This window comes from Bos javanicus, chromosome 5 (genome assembly GCF_032452875.1).
Source record: "Bos javanicus breed banteng chromosome 5, ARS-OSU_banteng_1.0, whole genome shotgun sequence".
In the NCBI taxonomy this organism is placed as follows: domain Eukaryota; kingdom Metazoa; phylum Chordata; class Mammalia; order Artiodactyla; family Bovidae; genus Bos; species Bos javanicus.
Window position 1 is genome coordinate 56,130,117 of NC_083872.1, and position 22,704 is coordinate 56,152,820.

At 50.0% G+C, this 22,704-nt stretch overlaps 1 protein-coding gene across 2 annotated transcripts; it reads left to right on the forward strand.

Annotated features, from left to right (window-relative positions):
- Positions 1-2,786: 2,786 nt before the first annotated feature.
- AVIL (advillin) lies at positions 2,787-22,688 on the forward strand. Of its 2 annotated transcripts, none has more exons than XM_061416668.1 (19): positions 2,787-6,284; positions 7,601-7,675; positions 8,417-8,613; positions 9,974-10,082; positions 10,175-10,285; positions 10,523-10,725; positions 11,208-11,286; positions 11,415-11,513; positions 12,187-12,340; positions 12,443-12,543; positions 13,030-13,167; positions 13,273-13,431; positions 14,381-14,560; positions 16,198-16,343; positions 16,451-16,595; positions 18,037-18,225; positions 18,829-18,897; positions 19,791-19,907; positions 21,666-22,688. In XM_061416668.1, the coding sequence occupies exons 1-19, from the start codon at positions 6,219-6,221 to the stop codon at positions 21,777-21,779; spliced, it is 2,451 nt and encodes an 816-aa protein (XP_061272652.1). In that variant the 5' UTR covers positions 2,787-6,218; the 3' UTR covers positions 21,780-22,688. The 2 variants fall into 2 exon arrangements, with proteins under 2 accessions (XP_061272652.1, XP_061272651.1); XM_061416667.1 differs by having other exon boundaries at positions 2,787-3,747; positions 6,200-6,284; positions 12,187-12,543.
- Positions 22,689-22,704: the final 16 nt, after the last annotated feature.

Below are 22,704 nucleotides of genomic sequence, written 5' to 3' on the forward strand. Positions count from 1 at the left end.
GAGTGTTGAGCTGTTTTGTTTCTGACAGAGCTGCAGTCCTGGGCCTGAGGTGAATGTGGGAGGCCCCGGGGGTGCGGGGACGAGCAGAATCCCCAAAGCATGAATGTGTGTGTCTCCTTGGCTTATAGGGCAGCTGAGTTTGGGGCTGTGTCTCTCGGTCTGCTCTTCAGGGAATCTCTGCTGGTGCTGCCACAAGGACTTTGTTCCCAAGTCCGGGAAGGGCGCTCAGTGTCCCACCCTCCTGTTCCTGGGCAGGGCTCTCTCCTCTCGTGTCTTCCCCCAGGGCCTGGCCTGTGCCGAGTGTCTTCATCCCTCCTGGATGGCTGGCTGGCACTTTTTCTCTCCAGAGCCTCAGGCACACTTGCATTTCCTGGGCGGAGGGGCTGGGTGTTCTCTGCGTTTAGTTTGCCAATGTAACACACATGCGCCCTGCCAACAGTAACAGGTGTAAGTGAGCTCTTCACTCACCTGTGCTTTGCGAGTCTCTTTGCTTTCAAAGTTTCTTAATAGTGCAATGCTTTTAAAAAAAAAAAAAAAAAGCCACAAAAAGGAAGTTTCCCCAGGATGGAAAACAAAAGAGGAAGAGCTGCTGTAATCGGGAGCACAAGGGGCCCCCCAGGGGGAGCCCCACCTCAGCATCACTGCCTTAACTGTGGTCTCCCCTCCCTCCTTCAGGTGGGAGTTCCTGTCACCCCTCCCCCATTTTCCCTGGAGGCAGGCGTCACCAAGCATTTGTAAGTTGCTTCAGGTGCGAGAAGACTGCCCACTCAGGACTCTCCCCCATTGTCCCTTCCGGTTCCCACACACTAGGCCAGTCTGAGGAGCTCACCAGGACCAGGCAGCGGAGCAGCAGCTTGGGCTTCTGGCTGCCCAGTGTCTTCCTCTGGCATGGTGAGGCCTTGTCTTTCACTTTGTTGTCCCATGAGTGGAGTAGGGCCCTCAAGGCATGTATGGTCATTTCCCCAGCATCATTTCCTGGTGCCTGTGGGATCCTGCTTCATGCAGGTAGGGAAAGAGGGCCCCAGGGCTGGCCAGGAACCACATCTGAAGAGAAGTAGGAGCTTCGGATTCCAAGGCCCTGGCCTAGGCCTCTCTCCTGGTATCACAGGGGGGCCTCTCTCCTAAGCCCCACTCAAAGGGTTAGACCTCTGGCCAGATCTGCCATGGGGTCCAGCCAAGCTTTCTGACTAAACAAGCAATAAGAGGCTCTAGGCTGACCCGGTTCCAAGGATCCTTTCTGCCCTCCTTTGGGTCACCTGGTCTCCAGAAAGAGCCAGTGCCACCCACTTTCCTGTCAGGCTGGCTGAGTGTTCCGAGGGATCATGACCAGGGCCCAGGATGACCTGGTGGGAGTGTCCCGCTGCTGCTGCATGAAGCCCAGCTCCGCAGGCCTGTCTCACCAGACCCCTGCCCCGCCCCCTGCGGTTCCTACCAGAAATGCCACACCCCCTCCCCCCACCCTTCCCTGGAGAGGTAGCTCAGCCAAATATAAGTCTAAGCAGGGTCCATCCGTGTGGACCAGAGCCAGTCTGAAGTCGTTATGTGCTTTCTGGTCTCCAGTTTCAGTGTGTTAGGGGCAAGAAATGATTGAAAAACTTGCTCCTTAGAGGAATCAGGCCAGACTCAACTTGGGAAGAGGGCAAGATTGCAAGAAGGAGCCAGTTCACCCCAGGATCTGTTTCAGGGTTTACTACCAGCCCTTCCTGTTTGAGGCTGGCCTTTGGGAAGCAATAGGCCACCAGGCCTGGCCAACCCCAGTTCAAGCCATGCCAGGAATCTGCCCACCTGCCAAGTTCAGTTCTTTTAAGGTGCCTCTTCAGGGACACAGAGTGTCTCTCTGATTGGGCTTCTAAATCAAAAGCCTGATGTTCGTGTCCCTCTCATAGGGGGAGCTTTGGACACAGGACCAGTGTGGAAGGGTCAGGTAAGGGTCTCCACTCTGCACATTGTAGAGGGGACCCTTTGCGGGCCCATGGTCCCTCACTAAAGAGGTTGAGGTAACTTGCCTTCAGTTAACCTGGGACCTTCTGTTTAATTCCCTCCTGCCTCCCAAAGATTTGGACCATTTTATAAATGTATAAATTCACCTCTGTTCTCAGTGGCCCCGAAGCTTCCCTGTGCTAACAGCATGGGAAGTCTAAAGGCAGTCATTCCCTGGGAAGTGAGTCCCGCTCTGTTTTGCAACCATACCCTGTTCCTGAGGAGGCCTCATTCAGTAAGGCAACTCCCCATCCCCCGCCAAGGTTGTCTTGCATTTCCCAGCCAAGTCAAGTGTCTACAGAAGGTAAACCTGTTTTCCCCTTTAGGTCTTCATTTGGTTATTTGTTAACTGTTGTCCCTCAGTTGCCTTTTTTGTAAAATGAGGTTTTAGTTTTGTCTTCTAAAAAAAAAAAAAAACACCGGTGAATACTTGCATTCAAGCCAGGGAGGGGAGGCAGAGGTCTGGCCCCCTGCTACATTCTCTTAATGCTGTGGGGCATGCCCCTGGAGCAGACTCTCGTCTTTGGGGCCCTGAGCTTCTTTGCTTTTAGTTATCTCAGATTTGACCTGTCTCTGTTGTGCCGCTCAACCCCCTTCAAGACGCCATCTGGAGGATCAGGGAGGTCTGCCTCCCACTGTGACTGGGCGCTCGGGTTCTGACCACCTTGCTTACAAGTCCATAATTTGATAAATTTGTTGTATTCAAAAACTTGAAATGTAGGATGCCATTAAGGGTCTGTTTATATTTTTGAAATATTTGTATTACTTACAATTAATGAATAAAAGTGGGTTTAAAAAACCCATCCATGAATGGATGCTGTCTCCTGTCCCTGCTCTTGTTCATTCGTAACTTACCCCCCACCCTTTGTTCCCTCAGAACCCCTCTGTCATTACGAGGCTGGAGTGCCCAGGCTGGGAGACCAACTGTGGACTCAGCACAGGGATTCTGCCCAAGGTCACAGAACTTGGGCTCCATTAGCTCTTCCCTGGCCCCCGGGTAGAATCAACCCCCTTCCCTCCAGGTGTTTAATAAGCATAAGCTTGGTGTTCTGTTGACTTCTGGTGAGGAACTGGAAGCTCCGGAGGGACTTAGGGATGTAGAGTCTTCCTTCTGTACCCCTTACTGGTTTTCCCAGAGTAGGAGCCCTGGAACTCAACAGTGGTTCCTGGCACCTAGTAAGCACTCAGATTTTGATTGGACTGCCGTATGACCCCCCAAGGGACAAAACAGAATGACCTGATAACACACTGTGGCCCTTCACCCAGACTTCACCTCCGAGAAATGCCTAGAAACTTCTGGGGGAGGCGCTTGCCAGCCTGGACATCCCAGGGGCTCAGCGGGCGGCCCAGCCCTGCCTCCTGTCATCAGTGTAATGCATTCATATCTACAGGATGGCAAATTTCATATCCTCCCACCCTCTTTCCTGCATTATTGATGACTTCACTTTTAAAAAAATCAATTATATCAGGGCGTGGAACTGGAGTTAAAAAGAAGCCTTTAAAAGTCTGCTCTTGTTTTTGCTCTTTTGAATAGGAACAGATAAAGCTTTCCCTCTGGTTTGAATAAGTCGAGCCCAGGGCTAGGATGGCTGTGATTGGCCAGGACTAGGAAAATGCGGTTAAGATGCAAACTCAAGCAAATAAAACCCAGTATCTGCACAGCCATTACTAAGAGAAGGCAGCAGGGCCTGGAGCCTCCCGCACTGGGTGGTTCCTCAACACTGCTTACTCACTGCCAGAAAACTGGGAAGACTGGTAGAAGGCAAGGTAAGTTCTCTTTGGTTTATGGGTGCATGTCAGTCGAGCATGGACTAGAAAGAAACAAGAGATTGAAATTTCCTTGGCCTTGTCTTCTTGGATGAGGCTTAGAGGATTGAACCAGAAGCTTGTCAGTTTTGCAAACTTCCTGCTGACAAGTTGAGGTAATTTTTAAGAGCTCCCTAAACATTAAGGCATATTTTCAAAAACTAAGAAACAGAATACCCCAGCTCAAAAAGATGGTGTAGAGCAAGGCATAAATGAAAACCAGCTTCCTCTACTTCGGGTCCATTCACAGTGTTGATAGGAATTAAGGGCCACTACCTTTTAACCTGGGATTTCAAAACTGCACCCCACCCAGCGGTAGTGTCAAAGGGTACTAAGTTAATAAATTAGGAGTTGAGGAGGGATGGAGAGACGCTTTGGGAGACTTCGGTGTCAGTTTCTAGGTGTTCCAGTACGGCAGAGTTCCTTCTGTGAGCATGTCCTGTCCTGTATTTCAGGGCTCCTGGCCCAGTGAGTGTCTTGATTGCTAAGTCCCTGTTGGGAATTGGGACCGCTTTTGGCTTCTGGACTCACAGTCCTAATTAGTGACAGCTGGTTTGACTTTTAGCAGGTTTACACTTAGCTCTCTCCCAGGAACGAATTGGTCTTTATCCCCTTCCCCTAGTTGGGTCATGGCATTTGCCTTTAGTGACTGAAATCTAGGATCTGCAGGAAACCTGAACAAATATTCCCCAGCAGTTCCAAGCAGCACAGGGTGGGGCAGTGCCAGTTATCAAATTAAATCCTCAAACATTACTGCTCCGCATCATTGCTCTGCTTTAGGCCTGCTACAGCAGTAGACAAAGGGAGATTTTTGTTTGTCTTTTTTTGTTTTGCCAATGTCCACACTAGATAATGGCACATACCCAAACCTAGGTTCATCTACCAAGGCTCAAGAAAAGAATGGCCAGACGTGCTCCTCCTGACGAGGACAATATGCTTCCAAATAGCCAAACCCCAGGCTTTCCTGGTGGCTCAGATGGTAAAGAAACTGCCTGCAATGCAGAAGACCCGGGATCGATCCCTGGGTCGGGGAGATGCCCTGGAGAAGGGAATGGCTACCCACTCCAGTATTCTTGCCTGGAGAATTCCATGGATGAGGAGCCTGGTGGGCTACAGTCCATGGAGTCACAAAGAGTCAGACACGGCTGAGTGACTAATACTTTCACAAAATCCCAGCTAGACCTTTCAGGGCTTTTGGTTTTTGTTTTTCTTTTTCCTGTGTATTAATGAATCAGTCAAGCCCATCCTTTACCTTTGCCATGTGAGAGCATTCATCAGTTACTGTGTATCACGAGATTGCAAGCCCCTTGAGAGCAAGAACCGGACAGGAATTTTCATGATGCAAAAGCTATGCGACCGTGGACATGTGTAAGAGCTTGATAACCCTAGACACGCCTCGAATAGAGATGGTGCATAATGCACTTCTCTTGACCTCTCCCTGTCTCTCCACACCCTGCCTGCGGAAGGGCAGTGCACCACTGGCTGGGTCTGTGGGGGCGGGGGAGGGTCTGTCCACAGGCCACGCCCGCCTGTCCCTGCTGGCACCCTGAACTCTTAGTACTCCAACCAGAGATCAACCCACCCCCGCCCCCACCCCCCGCATTGGAAATCCAAGCCTTAAGTGGTGGACTGCCAGGGAAGTCCACACCCTGAATTCTATGTCCCAGCTCTGCCATTTTACTTTCCCTTTTCTTCTGTGAGGCACAGGGAATATATTAGTCATATGACAAAAGCAGGATGGGATAGTTTAAGGATGGTTTACTTTAAAAAGTCTGGTAAGTGAAAGCCCAAAGAGTGGACTGTGAAGAGGACCTGCCAAGCAGAGAGTCTGGGAGAACTGGAATAAGAATGAGAGAAGAAACTCAGTTTGGAAATACTCTGATGTAAGCTTTTCAGCCCATGTGCCACTGAATTTAGGTAAGTTAGGAAGAGTTGTAGTACCTCAGAGTAATTAGAACAGAGATTTTAAGATCAGGGAGGGATTTCTTTCTGGTGATACTGAGCAAATTATTTAACCTCTCTGAACCTCAATTTTCCCACAATATAAGATGAAGGAAATATATTCAGCTTATGAGAATTAAATGAGAGAAGTAAAATCAGTCAACAGAGGGTTTAACACATTTGTCACCCCTTCAGTAAATAATGATGCCTGTTAGCAGAGCTCTTAACAAGGGAAGTGGCAAGGGCAAAGCAGAACTTGCCCCCCCACCACCACCTCACCGCCAGGTCAGCCAGGCTTACGACATGAACTTGGACAAGTCATTTCCCACATCACTGTGAGACAACAGTGCAGGGATGCGCCATGAGGATGTGGCCGGATGGCTGACGAGATTGGGAAGTGACTTAGGAGGAAAGCGGGCGGGATGCCTGCTCTGAGAGGCGTCACCTCTCCACTTGCTCTGTGATGTTTCAGTCCCGGGAAGACAAGCGCCATGTCTCTGAGCAGCGCCTTCCAGGCTGTGGGCAACGACCCTGGGATCATCACCTGGAGAATAGAGGTGAGCTGGGCGGGACGGGGCACCTCCTGGGCCGCCGAAAGCCCCCAACACTGAGTTTCCTGCTAGTGGCTCGGCAGCAGTGAGAGGCAGCGCTGAAGAGCACAGTCTCCTATTCTTGCACAGAGTGGGGTGGCAGAGGGGAGGTGAGGTGGAAGAAATGCTCTTCACAAGCAAAAATAAGCTGGCCCTTTATCCAGCCATCTGCACTTCCAGTAAATGCCCTGGAGAGATGGGTGGGGCCCAGGCCACCCAGAGAGCCAAGACTACTGGCTGCTCTAGTCAGGACAATGGAACCTGTCTTCCACGGGGCACTCTGGCTCCTGCAAAGTAGGAGGAGGTTTGGGTACAGCATGGATGGGGGCCCTGCTCATCCCTTCTACTCCGGCTTGAGCCCCTCTGGCTGACCCGGAGCGCCACCGGTCTGTAGCTGGGAACCGCCCTGGCCCAGAAAGCCTTACCTCCTCCTCCCTGCTCTGAGCCCAGTGAGGGACTGCTGCATAAAACCCAGAGGAGATGCCCACCTCACTATCGTCCTCAAGAGGGGTCACAGCTGCCTAGCAAGCTGCTCAGAGCCAGGTCACTCCCACTGCTTTTAAGGCTCCCCGTGCATTTAACAACTAATAGGAACAAAAAGTTACACAAATTGTGGGGTAGTTAACATTCTCACATTTGACACACATATTTTATATAGAATATACTCACATAGGACCGCAGGTTTACCTCTTTGGAGACAGTGATGAAAGTCCCCATCAGAGGCCACATGAACGGCTCTCCTGGGACGAGCCAGACATGCTATGACAGATGCATCAGAGCTCCAATCCAGACTCCAGACAGGAGCCCTCAGCACGGAACCTGCACACAGCCAGCCCTCAGCCCCCAGAGCCTCACATAATCCGGGTACTCCACTCCGTTCTCAGACCTCGGCCGGTGCTGGGTGGATGGAGTCAGTGCTGGGTGGATGGAGTCAGTGCTGGAGACCCTGGTGCTTCGGCTCAGAGACTTGAGGCTCTTCCTTGAGGGCTTACACCCAACTGCATAGGACTGAGGGGGCTCACCAGGTTGCTCAGTGTAGTGAGATGAGACCAGGCAGGTGGTAGGAGGAGGGCAGACCCAGGGCTGTGCAGGCGGAGCTCAGCAGAAGCTGGAGGGATGTGCGCGCATCCTGGGGCTGGCCGCCATGACCCGTTGGGGACATCTCCCTACCTTTCCACCCACTCCCCAGCCCTGTCACCTGTGCCAAATAATAGCATGGAGGGAGGAGGCTTGTGGGACGAGGGGGAAGGGATGTAGCCTATCCACACCCCTTGTCCTTCCAGAAAATGGAGCTGGCGCTGGTGCCTCTGAGCGCCCACGGCAACTTCTATGAGGGAGACTGCTACGTCATCCTCTCGGTGAGCACCGTCCGCCCTCTCCCCTGATTCTCACAAGCTCCTCCCCAGAGAGCCAGCTCCGGGGCTTCCCTGGGAGATTTGCCCACAAAATTAATCAGGCCTCTGGTATCCATCTTGATTCTTCCTCGCTGTTGCATGGAACAGGCTTCCAGTTTGACTATCAAAGGCTGTGCTTAGGCCAGGGTTTTAAATTTTGCATCTGAATGGGGGAGAGGCGTGGCCGTCAGTCTGAACATCAGCTTGTGGCCCATAGCCAGGCTTCAGCCTCCTGAGCCCAGACCCCAGATTACAGTGCTGTGGAGGAAGGCCAGGTGGACACAGGGCCGTCTCTGGCCTCAAAGTGCTCACCTAGCCGAGGGAACAGTCTCCCACATGGACGGTGCCGACAGAGCCACGCTGGGAGACAGCAGCTCTATACAGCTGTGAGAGTGCAGGGGTGCAAATGAGCAACAAGAGAACTCTTGCCTGCATTCCAACCTGGCAAGATTTCCCCCTACCTCTGCTTATGTGGAGGACAGTAAGCTGTCAGCATTCCCCAAATGTAGGGAGGGACTCAGGCTGGTAGGGCTTGAGTCACGGAACAGGTCTGCCCAGGGGCCACTGTAGGGGGCAAGAGACTGCAGAGCAGGACACAGAGGCCTGAGCCTGCCGAGAATGGGACACAAGCCACCCTAGGCAGCTACCTTCCCAGGCCAGAGGGGCGAACCAGCCCCTGAGCCAATCTCTTTGACTACACCCCAGACCCGGAGAGTGGGCTGCCTCCTCTCCCAAGACATCCACTTCTGGATTGGGAAGGACTCCTCCCAGGATGAACAGAGCTGCGCAGCCATCTACACTACGCAGCTGGACGACTACTTGGGGGGCAGCCCCGTTCAGCACCGGGAGGTCCAGTACCACGAGTCCGACACCTTCCGTGGCTACTTCAAGCAGGGCATCATGTGAGTAGCTGGGCACACAGCAAGGATGTAGACGTGGTCCACCAAAGAGGAAACCCAAAGGCTAAAAAGTATGCGAAGAAAGTAATCAGAGAAATGCGAATCAAAACAAAGCTGTCCTCTCCACCAGTGTAAGTTAGAGAGCTGGGTGGTGCTGAGTGTTGGCAAGGCTGTGGGGAGATGGGCACCCGGGGGCCCTGCCGGTGGGAACGAGGACTGGCCCAGTGTTCCGGAGGGCAGTCTGCTACTGCCACAAGGGCACGGGAGCCAGAATGTTCACAGTGGTATTAGTGGTGGTGAGAAGCTGCAGGCAGTGGGGCATGTGCCTCCCCCAGGGAGACTGAACAGGAGAAACACTCCGAGACAGCAGGGAGTACCATGCCATCACATTAGAGACACATCTGACCTGTGGACACACCTTAAAAACAGTGGGCTTAAGGAACACAGGAAGAAACAGGCTTGAAATATAGAACAGAATGCCAATTCCTGTTTGTAAAAAATGACATAAGCACAAAACAACAGGCCATGTTTTATCAGAATGAAAATAGAAAGATAGATGTTAAACGGTTAGAATGGATGCCTATGGTGGGGAGGAAAAGGCAGGGAGGGGAGGGTATGCAGATAAAAGGGAACACATACACTGCAAGAGCGGGGTCTTGTAAAGGCCAGTGATGACAGCCTGCCATGAACTGAGGAGTTTGATCACCTCCAAACTTTACACTGGAGATTGACAACAAAAGGATTCCAAGGAGCTCAAGCGTTCTGAGGCTGCTTGAAGGCCAGCTTCTTGCAGGTGAGCAGTCCTCACTGAGGCCCCATTGGGCACAGAGCAGCCTGCTGAACCACCAGGGAACCCAGCAACGGAGGCCCTCTGCTCCCGGGGGCTTTCTGGGCGCCCTTCACGTGTGGGATGCCTAGAGGAGGCTGGGTTGGGGTGAGAACCAGAGGCAGGAGAGTGGTTTCCGGGAGTGAGTTGGTCTTCAGGCCACGGGAGATGGCCTGAAGAGGGCCCTGCCCCAACACACATGATGTTCAGCTTCAAGAACAAAACAAAACAAGCTCTTCCTGCCGTGGGGATTATCACTCCTCTGTCTGGAGGTCTAGTCCTCCGGTGGTTGGTTCCTACTCTTAATATCTCAACTCAAATGTCAGTCCTCCAGAGAAGACAGCCCCAAATGTTCGGTCAAAAAGCCTCCACTAGGGGCAACTCTGTGGCAGGGGTGACCAGCATCAGTGTTTGCCTTGCTCATTTACTGTCATCACCCGTGTGGGCAAAGGCTGCCTCTGTGTGGCCCACCACTCTCTCCCCAGGACCTGGCAAACAGCAGGTTCTCAGTAAATAACGCAACGGCTGTTCCCTCAGCTACAAGAAAGGGGGTGTGGCCTCTGGGATGAAGCACGTGGAGACCAACACCTACAACGTGAAGCGGCTGCTGCATGTGAAAGGGAAGAGAAACATCCGGGCCACCGAGGTCAGTCCTGCCCCCTATCTGTCCTGGGCCTGAGGCCTCTCCGCCTGGCACCCAGGAATTCCTTCTGCCCTATGTCTGTCTCTTCCCTGCAGGTGGAAATGAGCTGGGACAGTTTTAACCGAGGGGATGTCTTCCTGCTGGATCTTGGGAAGGTCATCGTCCAGTGGAACGGCCCAGAGAGCAGCAGTGGGGAGCGCCTGAAGGTGTGGCCCATGCGGTCGGCCCCTCCTTTCCCCCAGCTACTCTTTCCTTCTTTCCTGGCTGGCTCTTTCCTGCCCTTCCAGCCAGATGCCTGCCTTTGAGCAGCATCTGTTTCAGAGATAGGCCACATGACTGAGGCTGCAACTCAGCCTGGGGTTCCTCAGTATCAGGGTAACCCCTGTGTCTGGGATCCAGGCTGTTTCTCTTGGAGCTAAGGGCATCCCCGGCCTTCTTTACAGGCAATGCTTCTGGCAAAGGATATTCGGGACAGGGAGCGAGGGGGCCGTGCTGAGATAGGAGTGATCGAGGGAGACAAGGAGGCAGCCAGCCCGGAGCTGATGAAGGTCCTTCAGGACACCCTCGGCCGGCGCTCCATTATCCAACCGGCAGTCCCAGATGAGGTCATAGATCAGCAGCAGAAATCAAACATCACATTGTATCAGTGAGTAGCTAAGGCTGGCTGCTGATTGGAAGCTGGGGTCAGGGGAAGGTGGCCCCCAGAGAAACAAGCACTTCTGCTTGGCTTCATTTGGGGTGCAGGCACCTGGGTTTCTTTCAGTCTTTCTTTGAATGCAGCTTCTACAAGGAGTTTGTTGTTCCCTGAGCAGCTACTGTCTGCTCTTGTTAGCAATGATTCCTGATCTCTGGGAGAGAATGTTCCTTGACTCAAGTCTATGCATCCCAGGGGTGTGGACAGGATAATGTCAGGGGAAGGATAGAGATAATATTCAGGAAAGAGATGCACAGAAGGCTCTCCCAGACAACAGTGTCCATCACATCCCAGTCCGCACTCATGCCATGCCTGTCGCAAGAAGTCAAACTCTACCCAGAAACTCCATCCTAAGACCAAGCCAGGAAATAACAAACTGACCACATGATGCTTTGTAGAAGGGAATGTACAGGCTAACTTCTCCCCTTCTCCAGTGTCTCGGATTCATCTGGGCAGCTGGTGGTCACAGAGGTAGCGACGAGGCCTCTGGTCCAGGACTTACTGAATCCTGATGTGAGTAGCACTTGGGTGGGCTTGGCTTGGGGTAGCCGGACCTGGCTTCAGAGGCAGGCCCCACGGAGAGGCCTTCCTTATGGTTTCGGGCAGCAGTAACCACTTTTGTCCCTGGCCATCTGCTTCAGGACTGCTACATCCTGGACCAAAGTGGAACCAAGATCTATGTGTGGAAAGGAAGAGGAGCCACAAAGGTTGAGAAACAGATGGCCATGTCTAAAGCCCTGGTAGGAGCTATGGACATGCAGTATTATCTAAAAAGTCTGTTCACGAAACATCAGAGGTGCTCAGAGAGCCATATTAGGTGCTGGAGCACAAAACATCGCAGTTATATCCATGACTTCAAAGTCAGACAGACAAACTGGGATTCAAATCCAGGTCTAGTGTTACTTCCTGGGGTTGTGATGGTTAAATAACATTTGTAAAGCATTTAAACACACTGGCACACACACCTGCCCAATAAAAGGTGGCTGTTATTATTGAAGGCAATACCACACATCAACAGCCCTGTCCTCAAGGAACTTATGACATTATTGTGCAGCATCCTGCAGCTGAACCAAGCAGGATGCATCTACCAAGCAAAAAAAAAAAAAAAAAAACAAATGAAAGTGATGCAAAATCAGTAGAGTACGGAAGTGCTGAAGGAATATACTAGACAGAATTTTAAAAAAAAAATCAGTAATAATCATGACCAATGAAGGAATGCCAAAATGTTCCATTTAGTCCTTTCCTTGAGGCAGCTAGCGTGGTCCCTAGACAGAAGTGAGTTAGAATTTGACTTTGACTCCCAGAAGGGAACAATCCTACCCAGTGGCTTCAAAGGGGTAAATTACCAGTCAAGCCAAGAAACCAGTGCATTCCCTGACTGACCTGCCCTTTGGGGGTGGGGGGTACCCACAGGATTTCATCAGGATGAAGGGCTACCCCAGCAGCACCAACGTGGAGACCGTCAATGACGGTGCCGAGTCAGCCATGTTCAAGCAGCTGTTCCAGAAGTGGACGGTGAAGGAACAGACCGTGGGTCTGGGGAAAACGTTCAGCGTGGGTAAAGTTGGTAAGACTGCCCCCAGATGGTGTTCTCATTGTGGGGAGTCTCTAGAAAGATGGGCATGGATGCTTTTCATTCACCTGGCTTCTCCCAACCCCTTCTCTGCAGCGAAGGTTTTCCAGGATAAATTTGATGTAACTCTGCTGCACACCAAACCAGAGGTGGCAGCCCAGGAAAGAATGGTGGATGACGGCAACGGCAAAGTTGAGGTAATAAGCCCAGTGACCCATGTGCCAGGGCAGGCAGGGCACCGGTCTCCTGGCTGCTTTGCTGCAGAGGAGCGCACAGGATCCTGTGTCTCCTCTGTTTCCCTTGTCATCTCTGGGGCCTCGGGACTCTTCCCTAAGAGGTGTCTGCATCTTCAGGGTTCTCCCACAATTCTTCAGGGAAGGGAAAGGTAGGCATCCCAGTGTGCTGTCAACAGCTCACCTGGCAGACGCATTCAAATGACCTCTGAGCTGTGATGGGGGTGCGCCTGACCAGGGATGACCTACTTCTCCGGATTCAAATCATGCAAATGGGATAAGCCCTCAGTACTGGGAAGAAGCACCAGAGGATAAGGGGTACTGTGAATGGACCTTTGTGCCTCATCCACCTGGATTCTCTGCTCAGCATGGCCCAGTTCCCTCCAGGTGGCTGTTTGTTCAAAGAGGACTCCCCCCATCTCTGGGGAACTGTGTCTCTTCTATGCCCAGGTCTGGAGGATAGAAAACCTGGAGCTGGTCCCCATGGAGCACCAGTGGTATGGCTTCTTTTATGGGGGAGACTGCTATCTGGTTCTCTATACGTACGAGATGCATGGGAAGCCTCATTACATCCTGTATATCTGGCAGGTAGGCCTGGGGCAGGCTCTTAGCTTTGGATCCTGGTGCTTCCTCTGGCCACTGAGCTGGGGCCAGGGGTGGCAGGGACCCATTGCACCCTTCTCACCCCTGCAGGGCCGCCACGCCTCACAGGATGAGCTGGCAGCCTCGGCATATCAGGCGGTAGAGGTGGACCAGCAGTTTGAAGGGGCCCCTGTGCAGGTTCGGGTTACCATGGGAAAGGAGCCGCGCCACTTCATGGCCATCTTCAAAGGAAAGCTGGTCATCTTTGAGGTGAGAAACCTAAGGTAAAACTACACCAGAAGCAGAATGCTCAGAACCAGCAGGTCAGCAGGGAGCTACAGTAGAGGAGAGGAGGGGTGGAGAGTGGGGCTTGGGGAGGACACAGACGAGAAGGAGATGAATCTCTCTAAGACACTGAAGTGCATCCCGACTGCCTAGGGCTTCAAGTCCTCACCCCTGCCTAGTTCATGTTCAAGGTCTTGTATAATCTGACCCATATTACCTGTGCAGGTGCATCACCCTCAGCTCCCTAACCTCCACACTCCACTCCAGTCAGGTGGGTCTCCTCTTTAGACCTCACATGTGCTCTATCATTCCCTGTCTGCCTCCCCCAGCCATGTGCCCCTTCAGACTCCAGTCCCATGTCTTCCAGAAAGCCTTGGCTGAAGCACCACCAGAACTGTATGATGTCACACGCTTGATATACACAAGTCTGTGGTCAAGTCCTAGTCTTGTCATTGATTACCCAGTTTTCTGAGCCTCAGTTTCCCCACCTGCACTGTGGGATAATAATACCTACTTCACAGAGTTATTATGAGGATCAATAAAATGATATAGCTAAGGCACCAGAAAAGAGCCTGGCATATAACCCAGGTCTCAGAATGAAAGCTAACACCATTTCTTAAAAATATTTATTTATTTGGCTGCAGAGGGTCTTAGCTATGGCATGTGGGATCTAGTTCTCTGACCAGGGATTGAAGCTGGGCCCCCTGCACTGAGAGCACAGAGTCTTAGCTGCTGGACCATCAGGGAAGTCCCCTGAAAGCTAACACTGTTGGTACCATAACTCCGGCTCACCTCGACCTCTCCCAGTTGGCTGAGAAGCTCCTTGAGGGCAAAGATGGTGTCAGATACAGCCCTGTTCTCCACAGCGCTGGCCCAGTGCTCAGCGCACACTGTATACCTTAGATCTGGACTCTGCTTTTTTCTTTCTCTCTAGGGTGGGACTTCTAGGAAGGGAAATGCTGAGCCGGATCCTCCAGTAAGACTCTTCCAGATTCAAGGACATAACAAATCTAACACCAAAGCAGTGGAGGTCCCAGCCTTCACCTCCTCCCTAAACTCCAATGATGTCTTTCTGCTGAGGACGCAGGCAGAGCACTACCTATGGTTTGGCAAGGTAAGACAGCTGGCCCAGCAGTCACACCCATCCCTTGGCTCCCAGCCCTGCACCCACCCTCTGGTCAGCAAGGGCAAAGGAACTGAGAATAGGCTGGAGCAGTCCTCAAATAGAGGAGCCTTTTCCTAAAGATTCTTCAAAGGGACCAGCAATGTTCCTCACAATTAGGCCTCCAGTTACACACTCAATAATGGCACTTCGCACACCCAGGAGACCCTCCATAAACAGCTAAACACATGGAGGCTGGATGCAGGATGGAAAAGTCAATCTTTCCACACCAGTTTGGTGCACTGTAATAGGACAGGCATTAACACTGAACAAAAGAACACTAAAAATATGATTTTTGTCAATTCAGATTTCATCTGCAATGAAAAGCACTAGAACTGTTTTACAAAAGAGAATTGAATAGGAAAAGATGCTCAATATTAATAGTCATTAGGGAAATGCAAATAGAAACCCCAATGAGATACCACTACACACATATGACTAATGACTAAAAAACCTATGCTATCTAGTGCTGGTGACAAAAGCAATAGGAATTCTCACACACTGCAGGTGAAAATGCAGATACGGCCTTAGAAAACAATTTGATGGTTTCTTATAAAATATATACCTATTGTATGAGCCCATTCCTGGGTACATACATTCCTGGGTATGTACCCATGTGAAAAAACTACCTTCACACAAAAACCTATACACAAATGTTTAATAGCACCTTTATTTCTAATTGCCAAAAACTGGAAGCAAATCAACTGGAGGATGGATGAGCAAGCAGTAGTGCTTCCACACAATTGGAATGGACTACTACTCAGCTACAGAACACCCACAACTGCCAAGGAAGAATCGCAAATGCATTATGCTAAGTGAGAGAAGCTAGACTCAGAGGCCACACTATGCAGGATTCCATTTACCAGGTTCTGGAAGAGGCAAAACTGTCAGGATGGGAACAGATCCGTGGTTGCCAGAGGCTAAGGATGCATGGAGGGTTTGACTACAAAGGTGTGGGTGGTCGGAGGGAAACTTTTGCAGTGGTGAGGCAACTTCTCTCTTTTTTGTTGTGGCGGTGGTAGTGTGATTCTATGCATTTGTCAAGAGTCATAGAACTCTATGGCAGAAAGGGTGAATTTTCCTGTATATAATTTTAAAAATATTTTTCTTAAAAAAAATAATCACAAGTAAGTGCTAAAATTCCAACTGAAAGTAAAACAAAAGTGACCTCTCAATACCCACCGAGCATTTCAGAGTCTAGTCTGGTCCTTTGCTACCACACTGTTTTCCTCCTTCCCACCCACCCCCACCCCCACCCACCTCCCCCCCAGCCCCCCACCCCCCACCCCTCACCCTGCCTCCACCCTTCCCAGCACCAGAACAAACCCATCTATCTCCCTGTCCTGAGGTCTTTTGGCTTGGTAACTAATCCTGGCTGCTGCTGCTAAGTCACTTCAGTCGTGTCCAACTCTGTGTGACCCCATAGACGGCAGCCCATCAGGCTTTCCCGTCCCTGGGATTCTCCAGGCAAGAACACTGGAGTGGGTTGCCATTTCCTTCTACACTGAGTTATTAGTCTAAGCACTTTATTCCCACATCAACGTGCCTGTGTGTGACTCACATCTGTGTTCTCCCCACCCCGTTCTCAGGGGTCTAGTGGGGATGAGCGGGCGATGGCTAAGGAGCTGGCCGGACTTCTCTGTGACGGTACTGAGAACACAGTGGCTGAGGGCCAGGAGCCAGCTGAGTTCTGGGACCTGCTGGGAGGGAAAACTCCCTATGCCAGTGACAAAAGGTACAGGACCACAGCATCCCCTCCGTTTGGCTCCCCCTGCCTCCCAGACTGGTGAACTGCAGGTGATTTCCAAGCAGCTCAGCTCCTCTACATGGACTGTATTGCAGACTACAGCAGGAGATCCTAGATGTCCAGTCTCGTCTCTTTGAATGTTCCAATAAGACTGGCCGGTTCACTGTCACTGAGATCATAGACTTTACCCAGGACGACCTGAACCCAGGTGACGTGATGCTCCTGGATACCTGGGACCAGGTAAGACACAGCCGGAGAGCTTGGAACAAATGACAGACATCCTCAAGCTTTAGGCTATTTTTTTGTATAGTATCTCTCCCCCAAACCCCAGGTAAGCCAGGGTAGCCCTGGACCATCCCCAAGTCAATCAAACAATTGTCAGTGGTGACCGAAGGAAGAGCCTGCTTTTTTGCCAGGGTTGGAGAGAGTAGAATGTTGTTTAAAACTCACCATCCTGGGAATTTTCCCACTATGCTCTGGGAAAATCATGCCATCCTATCACACACTCCATTCTCTCAGGACCAAGAGCAGTAGGCTGCACACCTGGCGATATGGGCCTTTGGGGGAATAAAGGGATAAAAGGGGACATCTTCAAGGCCACCCCTCTGCCACATCCGGTTTTCTTCAATTTGGCTCAGCAAACACCTCTTCCTTTCTAATCACTGTGCTGGGCGTGGTGTCGCTAAGGCAAAGGGCCCCACCCCACTCTCAGAGTCTACAGGCTGACAGAGGGTGGAGGAGACCAGATGGAGGATCATCATTTTACTGTGATGGAGGTACATATGAAGTGCCTCAGGAGCACAAATTAGGGTATTCAACACAGTTTGGGGGCTCAGAGAAGACTCTCTGGAGGAGATGTCTCCCAGACTCCAAGGAGAAACAGGTATTAATCAGGTAAAGAGGCCATTCCAGGCAAAAGAAAAGCAGGGCAGGAAATAGTCTAGTATATAGGGAACTACAAAGAGTATTATCAGAGTATAAGACAGAGTTAAAGAGTGCCCTAGAGGTGAAGCTAAAGAAGTAGGTATGGACCTTACCAACCAAGTCAAGAAGTTTGGAACTTACCCTGGAAAGCTACTGAAATTTAAGCAGGTGAGTGACATGGTCAGATTGTGCTTTAGATCACTCACTCTAGCGAGTGTAGGAGAGGAGGGAGGGGGTGTGAGAAAAAAGAAGACTGTACGTTGGGAGGCCCGTCAGCACACATGGTCCTAGTCCAGAAAGAGCTGCTGCTGGCCCACAGAAGCAGTGGAGTAGAGCTGGATGGATGGCGACAGATTTGACAAAAGCATGAGAGGTAAACTAGCTAAGTCCTGGGGATACAGACTGCATTCAGAATGATTCCCAGGTTACTGCCTTGGGTGACTGAATGGACACCATTCCCCAAGAATGGAGACACAGATACAAGTTTAGAAAAGAGCTACATGTTGGGGGTGTTATACTTGAGGTGCTTGGAGACAGCCAAGAGGAGATGTTTTGCAAGAAGCTGGATTCAGGAAGCTGACGTTCAGAGAGTTCAGGACTGGAGATGTAGATGTGGGAGATACACAAATCAAAACAAATCTGAGAAAAACTTTACTCTGCTGAGGCTGTAAACTGCTGACGGGGAAAGACGGGGCAGCGCGTACTATCTAGCACTAGCCTCTGGCATGAGCGCAGTAACAGGTCTCTACAACAACAGGTGTTCCTGTGGATCGGGGCTGAGGCCAACGCTGCAGAGAAGAAGAGTGCTCTGTCTACCGCCCAGGAGTACCTGCACACTCACCCCAGCGGCCGAGACACCGGCACACCGATCCTGATCGTTAAACAGGGATTCGAGCCTCCCATCTTCACAGGCTGGTTCCTGGCCTGGGACCCTCACGTTTGGAGCGTAAGAACAGAGAAGCAGGGAGATGTTCTTACTGCCAGGGTGCTCAGCACTGACACCTCAGAAGGATGGCAGGGTACTCGAGGGCCGAGTCAACCCAGGACTGTACCCCCCAACTCCCTTCTCCCCTCTCCCGTTTTTACCTTCCTTCTCTTTCGCACCCTGCACAGCAGTTAAGTCTAGTCAGCAAATTCACAGCGTGCCTCAGGAACAGGCAACGTGAGAAGCAGTAAAGTTTGTGAAGTCTGTCCACACACATTACATCCTGATAGCCAGGGGAACATTGTTGCCTGTGTTACAAATGAGGAAGCTCAGAGAAGTTACTTGTCTACAGTCACAACCAGTAGGAAGAAGCCAGGTTTTCTGACTCCTAGTCAACTGCTCTTAGTATGGAATATTGAGGAGCCACCAGCAAAGAGTGCAGATCATGTTTAAGTACCTTCCAACCCTGCATAGACCTGGAAGAGGGGATTTTCCTTTCTGCTTATCTCTGAAATGTCTTCTGTCCCCTGGCTGTTTTGCTTCTCTCAAGGGTTATAGACCAGACCTGAGACGTCCCTCCACTATAAGCAGCATCTCATCCTGTTTTCTATATCTTCTTCCTAGGCAGGGAAATCATATGAACAGTTAAAAGAAGAGCTGGGAGATGCTGTTGCTATCACAAGAATCACTGCTGTAAGTTTCTTGGAGGAGCTATTCACAGGCAACCAGAGCCAGAAAGAAACAGCAGATGCTGCAGACACAGCATGGCTGAAACCCTATCATGTCCTTCTCAGTATCACTCCGATGGTCTAATGTGATGTGAAGATTGTTTTAATCGGTAGAAAAAGCAGGCTTCAGAGCCGAGTTCCTTATTTTACTGCCTTCCAGAATTTAGAACAGACTTGCTGTTACCAAATCAAATTATTCAACTCTGTCACTCAGGAGAGATTAAATTAACTAGTAGTATTTTTCAGAAATAATAAGCTTGTAACCCAGGTGACACTATTAGTTTCTGACAGTGGCATCCACAGAAACTCAGGCCATTACCCCTGTTTTAACGGCCCCCAGAAGTGGAGCTCCCGGCCGAGAACCCAGCAGCTCTTTAGCATCAGGACAGTGCACAGCACCACTGTCCAAACCATCTGGCGTTTTGCTGTTTGTGCTCTACAAACTCAAGATTTCAAAACTCATGGCAACATAGCATCTTTAAAATGTATTTAAGAGAAGTATGACTTCAATTTGAAACCATCTCAAGGCCAGAAATGTAGAGCCCAAGTAAAAGTACCAAGAGAAGGGATGTGATCACAGTATTTAAGTGAGATTTATGCAAAACATTTACGCCAACTGACTATACAGGATTTACCTTAGACTCATTGAATCAGCTTCCCAAGAACCCCCAAACTAAACTATTTTAGATTTCCAGATGACTCTGACATGCAGCCGGCGTAGGGGACCACTGTTCTAAAAGATGATTATAAAGCATGAAGTGGTAAAAAAAAAAAAAAATTTTAATGTTATAAACATAGAACTTCAATTGCACAGACCTGAGTGGTCTTTTATTGTGTCTACATTCTTATCTTCCCTAGGATATGAGAGACACAACCCTTGCCCTGAATTCTGAGCCAAAATATTACCCCCTAGAAGTTCTGTTGAAAAATCAGAATCAGGAGTTGCCAGAGGATGTGAACCCTGCCAAAAAGGAGGTGAGTGACTGACATGAGTGGAGCTCTGCAGAAGCACCATCTCGGAGTACGGCCAACAGTGTAAATACTCAGCAGACAACTGACCTACCCAGGAACTCAAGCCAGAAACCCAGGGCTCCTTCTTGATTCTTTTTCCTCACCTCCCACATCAACCCATCAGCTAGCTGCCACCCACTGCTCTCCATCTCTCTGCTACCAGTATGGTCCAGCCATCATGGACCACTGCCATAGGCCCCCAGTGAATTTTCACCTCTGTCCCTACAATCTGATCCCCATATAACAACCAGTGGGTTTTTATAGCAGATGATACTCTTCTATTTAACACACCTCGAATGGCTTCCCACTGCACTTAAAATCCAGAGTCCTCGCGATGGCCTCCAAGGCCCTATACAACCTGGCCCCTGCCCACCTGATTTCGTCTTACAGGCCAGTACTGTCTTCACTTACAGCCCTTTAGCCAGTTGCTGTTTTTCTGTTCCTCAAACATGAGCCTTTCTGCTGACTACTGCTCCTGCCTGAAAAAACATCCCTCTCCCAGATCATCAGAAAGCCAGGTCCGCCTCATTGTTTAGGTCACAGCTGCAGGGTCACCTCCCCAGGAGGGCCTTCCCTGACCACCCGACCCTGCCTCCCTCAGCCCCTACAGTCCTTTTGTACTTGGTCACTCACTGTCTCTCTGCCCCACTCCCCGACACCTTCAAAAGCAGGGAGCTTGTCTGTATTGTTCACCATCACATTCTCAGCTTTTTAGCACCTAAACGGTGACTGGCAGATCATAGGCACAACTTAAGTTTCAGCTGATTTAATTAACAGTCATGTTGAATGAATGAATTTATTTTTCCCTTGAAGGGTCTCTGGGCTTCCCTGATAGCTCAGCTGGTAAAGAATGTGCCTGCCCCCAGTTCAATTCCTGGGTAGGGAAGACCCGCTGGAGAAGGGATAGGCTATCCACTCCAGTATTCATGGGCTTCCCTGGTGGCTCAACTGGTAAAGAATCCACCTGAGATGCAGGAGACCTGGGTTCAATCCCTGGGTTGGGAAGATCACCTGGAGAAGGGAAAGGCTAAGCACTCCAGTATTCTGCCTGGAGAATTCCATGGACTATATAGTCCATGGGGTCGCAAAAAGCCGGATACAGCTGAGCAACTTTCACTTGAAGGGTCTCTAAATTTTCCACAGTGTCTTATGTAACCAATTCTTAAGTATCTGGGCAACAACTTCCTTGAAAACAGAAACCATACCTTAATAATTTTACTTGGACTGAAAATATTCATTAATCATTAATAAATAAATGTTAGAATGTTATGCTCTCAACAAGATCCACTTGATTCTGCATTGGAAAACATCTGGCTAAAAAATGGCAGATTAAAAAAAGAAAAATATTAATAAAAAATGGCAGATGAGGGCATAAGGCAAGGAAAACTGTCACTCAGTTTAGCTCTCCATTCAGCCAATGCCTAATGTTTAGCACTCATACATAATACACAACCCATTTCTTGTCCTTCTGGCAAGACTGGTGCCAGGTGGGACTGCAAGCGCCGTGAACCCAGTCAGCGCTTCCGCAGGCCACGGTGGGACTCCACCAGCTGACAAGCTCGCCAATGAATAATTTAAGTCAAACACAGACTTTCTGGAAAATTCATTCTACTTCCCCTTTCAAGAAACTACTTGGGACTATCTCTTGGCCCCTCTGCCCCCACCCCATTAACACTGACAGGTGCCAGGTCTTCTAACTAGAAACTTTGTTTTCTCTCTTAGAATTACCTCTCTGAAAAGGACTTTGTTTCTGTGTTTGGCATCACAAGAGGGCAGTTTGCTGCTCTGCCTGGCTGGAAACAGCTCCAGATGAAGAAAGAAAAGGGGCTTTTCTGAGGCAAGAAGGCATCTGCCTATTGCAAGATCCCAGAAGAGAGCAGTCAGTGCCAATGTAAGGAAAGAATTTCTCTAATTTCTGCCTAATGTCCAGCTACTTAATGGAGAGATAGTAGAGCCTGCCAATCACAGCATGTACTCCATTTTTCTCATCCCTGCATTTCTTAGTTGTCATATACCTAAAATGTTAGCTGCTCACTTTGAAATTTTTATGGTCTTCTGGCTGCAGCCTTAGCAGAAAACACTAAAACTGCAAGAAAATCTGGAGAAGTCAAAAGTAAGAGAACAGAAAAATTGTTTAAAGTGCTTAATTCTGGGGCAAGGGCCTAAGTTTGTTTTAAATTTTAAGGTTGGTATTTTCTATTTAACCCACAAATCATCAAAGTTATTCACATATATACCCTGAAGTCAAAATCTAAATGCTCAAATCTGTATGTGCCAGAAGTTTTTAAGTTTTCAAATAAAGATACCTATAAGAACAAATGGGAGTTCTTTTCAGTATTTTGGGTCTGCCCATTAGGGTAACTATTGTGTTCTATGAGAGAAATGTCTCAGGACTGGGAAGTCAAGAGGCACTGCTGGGCTTCCCTAGAGTGGCTCAGTGGTAAAGAATCCACCTGCTGATGCAGGAGACATGAGTTCAATCCCTGCTCTGGGAAGATTCCACGTGCCATGGAGCAGCTAAGCCCTTGAGACACAACTATTGAGTCTGTGCTCTAGAGCGCAGAAGCCCCAGCTACTGAGCCCACGAGCCCCAACTACGGAAGCCTGCAAACTCTATAGAGTCTGTGCTCTGCAACAAGAGGAGCCACTGCAATGAGAAGCCCGAGCACCACAACTAGAGTAAAAGCCCACAAAGCAACAAAGACCCAGCACAGCCATAAACAAATACAACTATTAAATTTTTTTTTTAAAAAGAGGCACC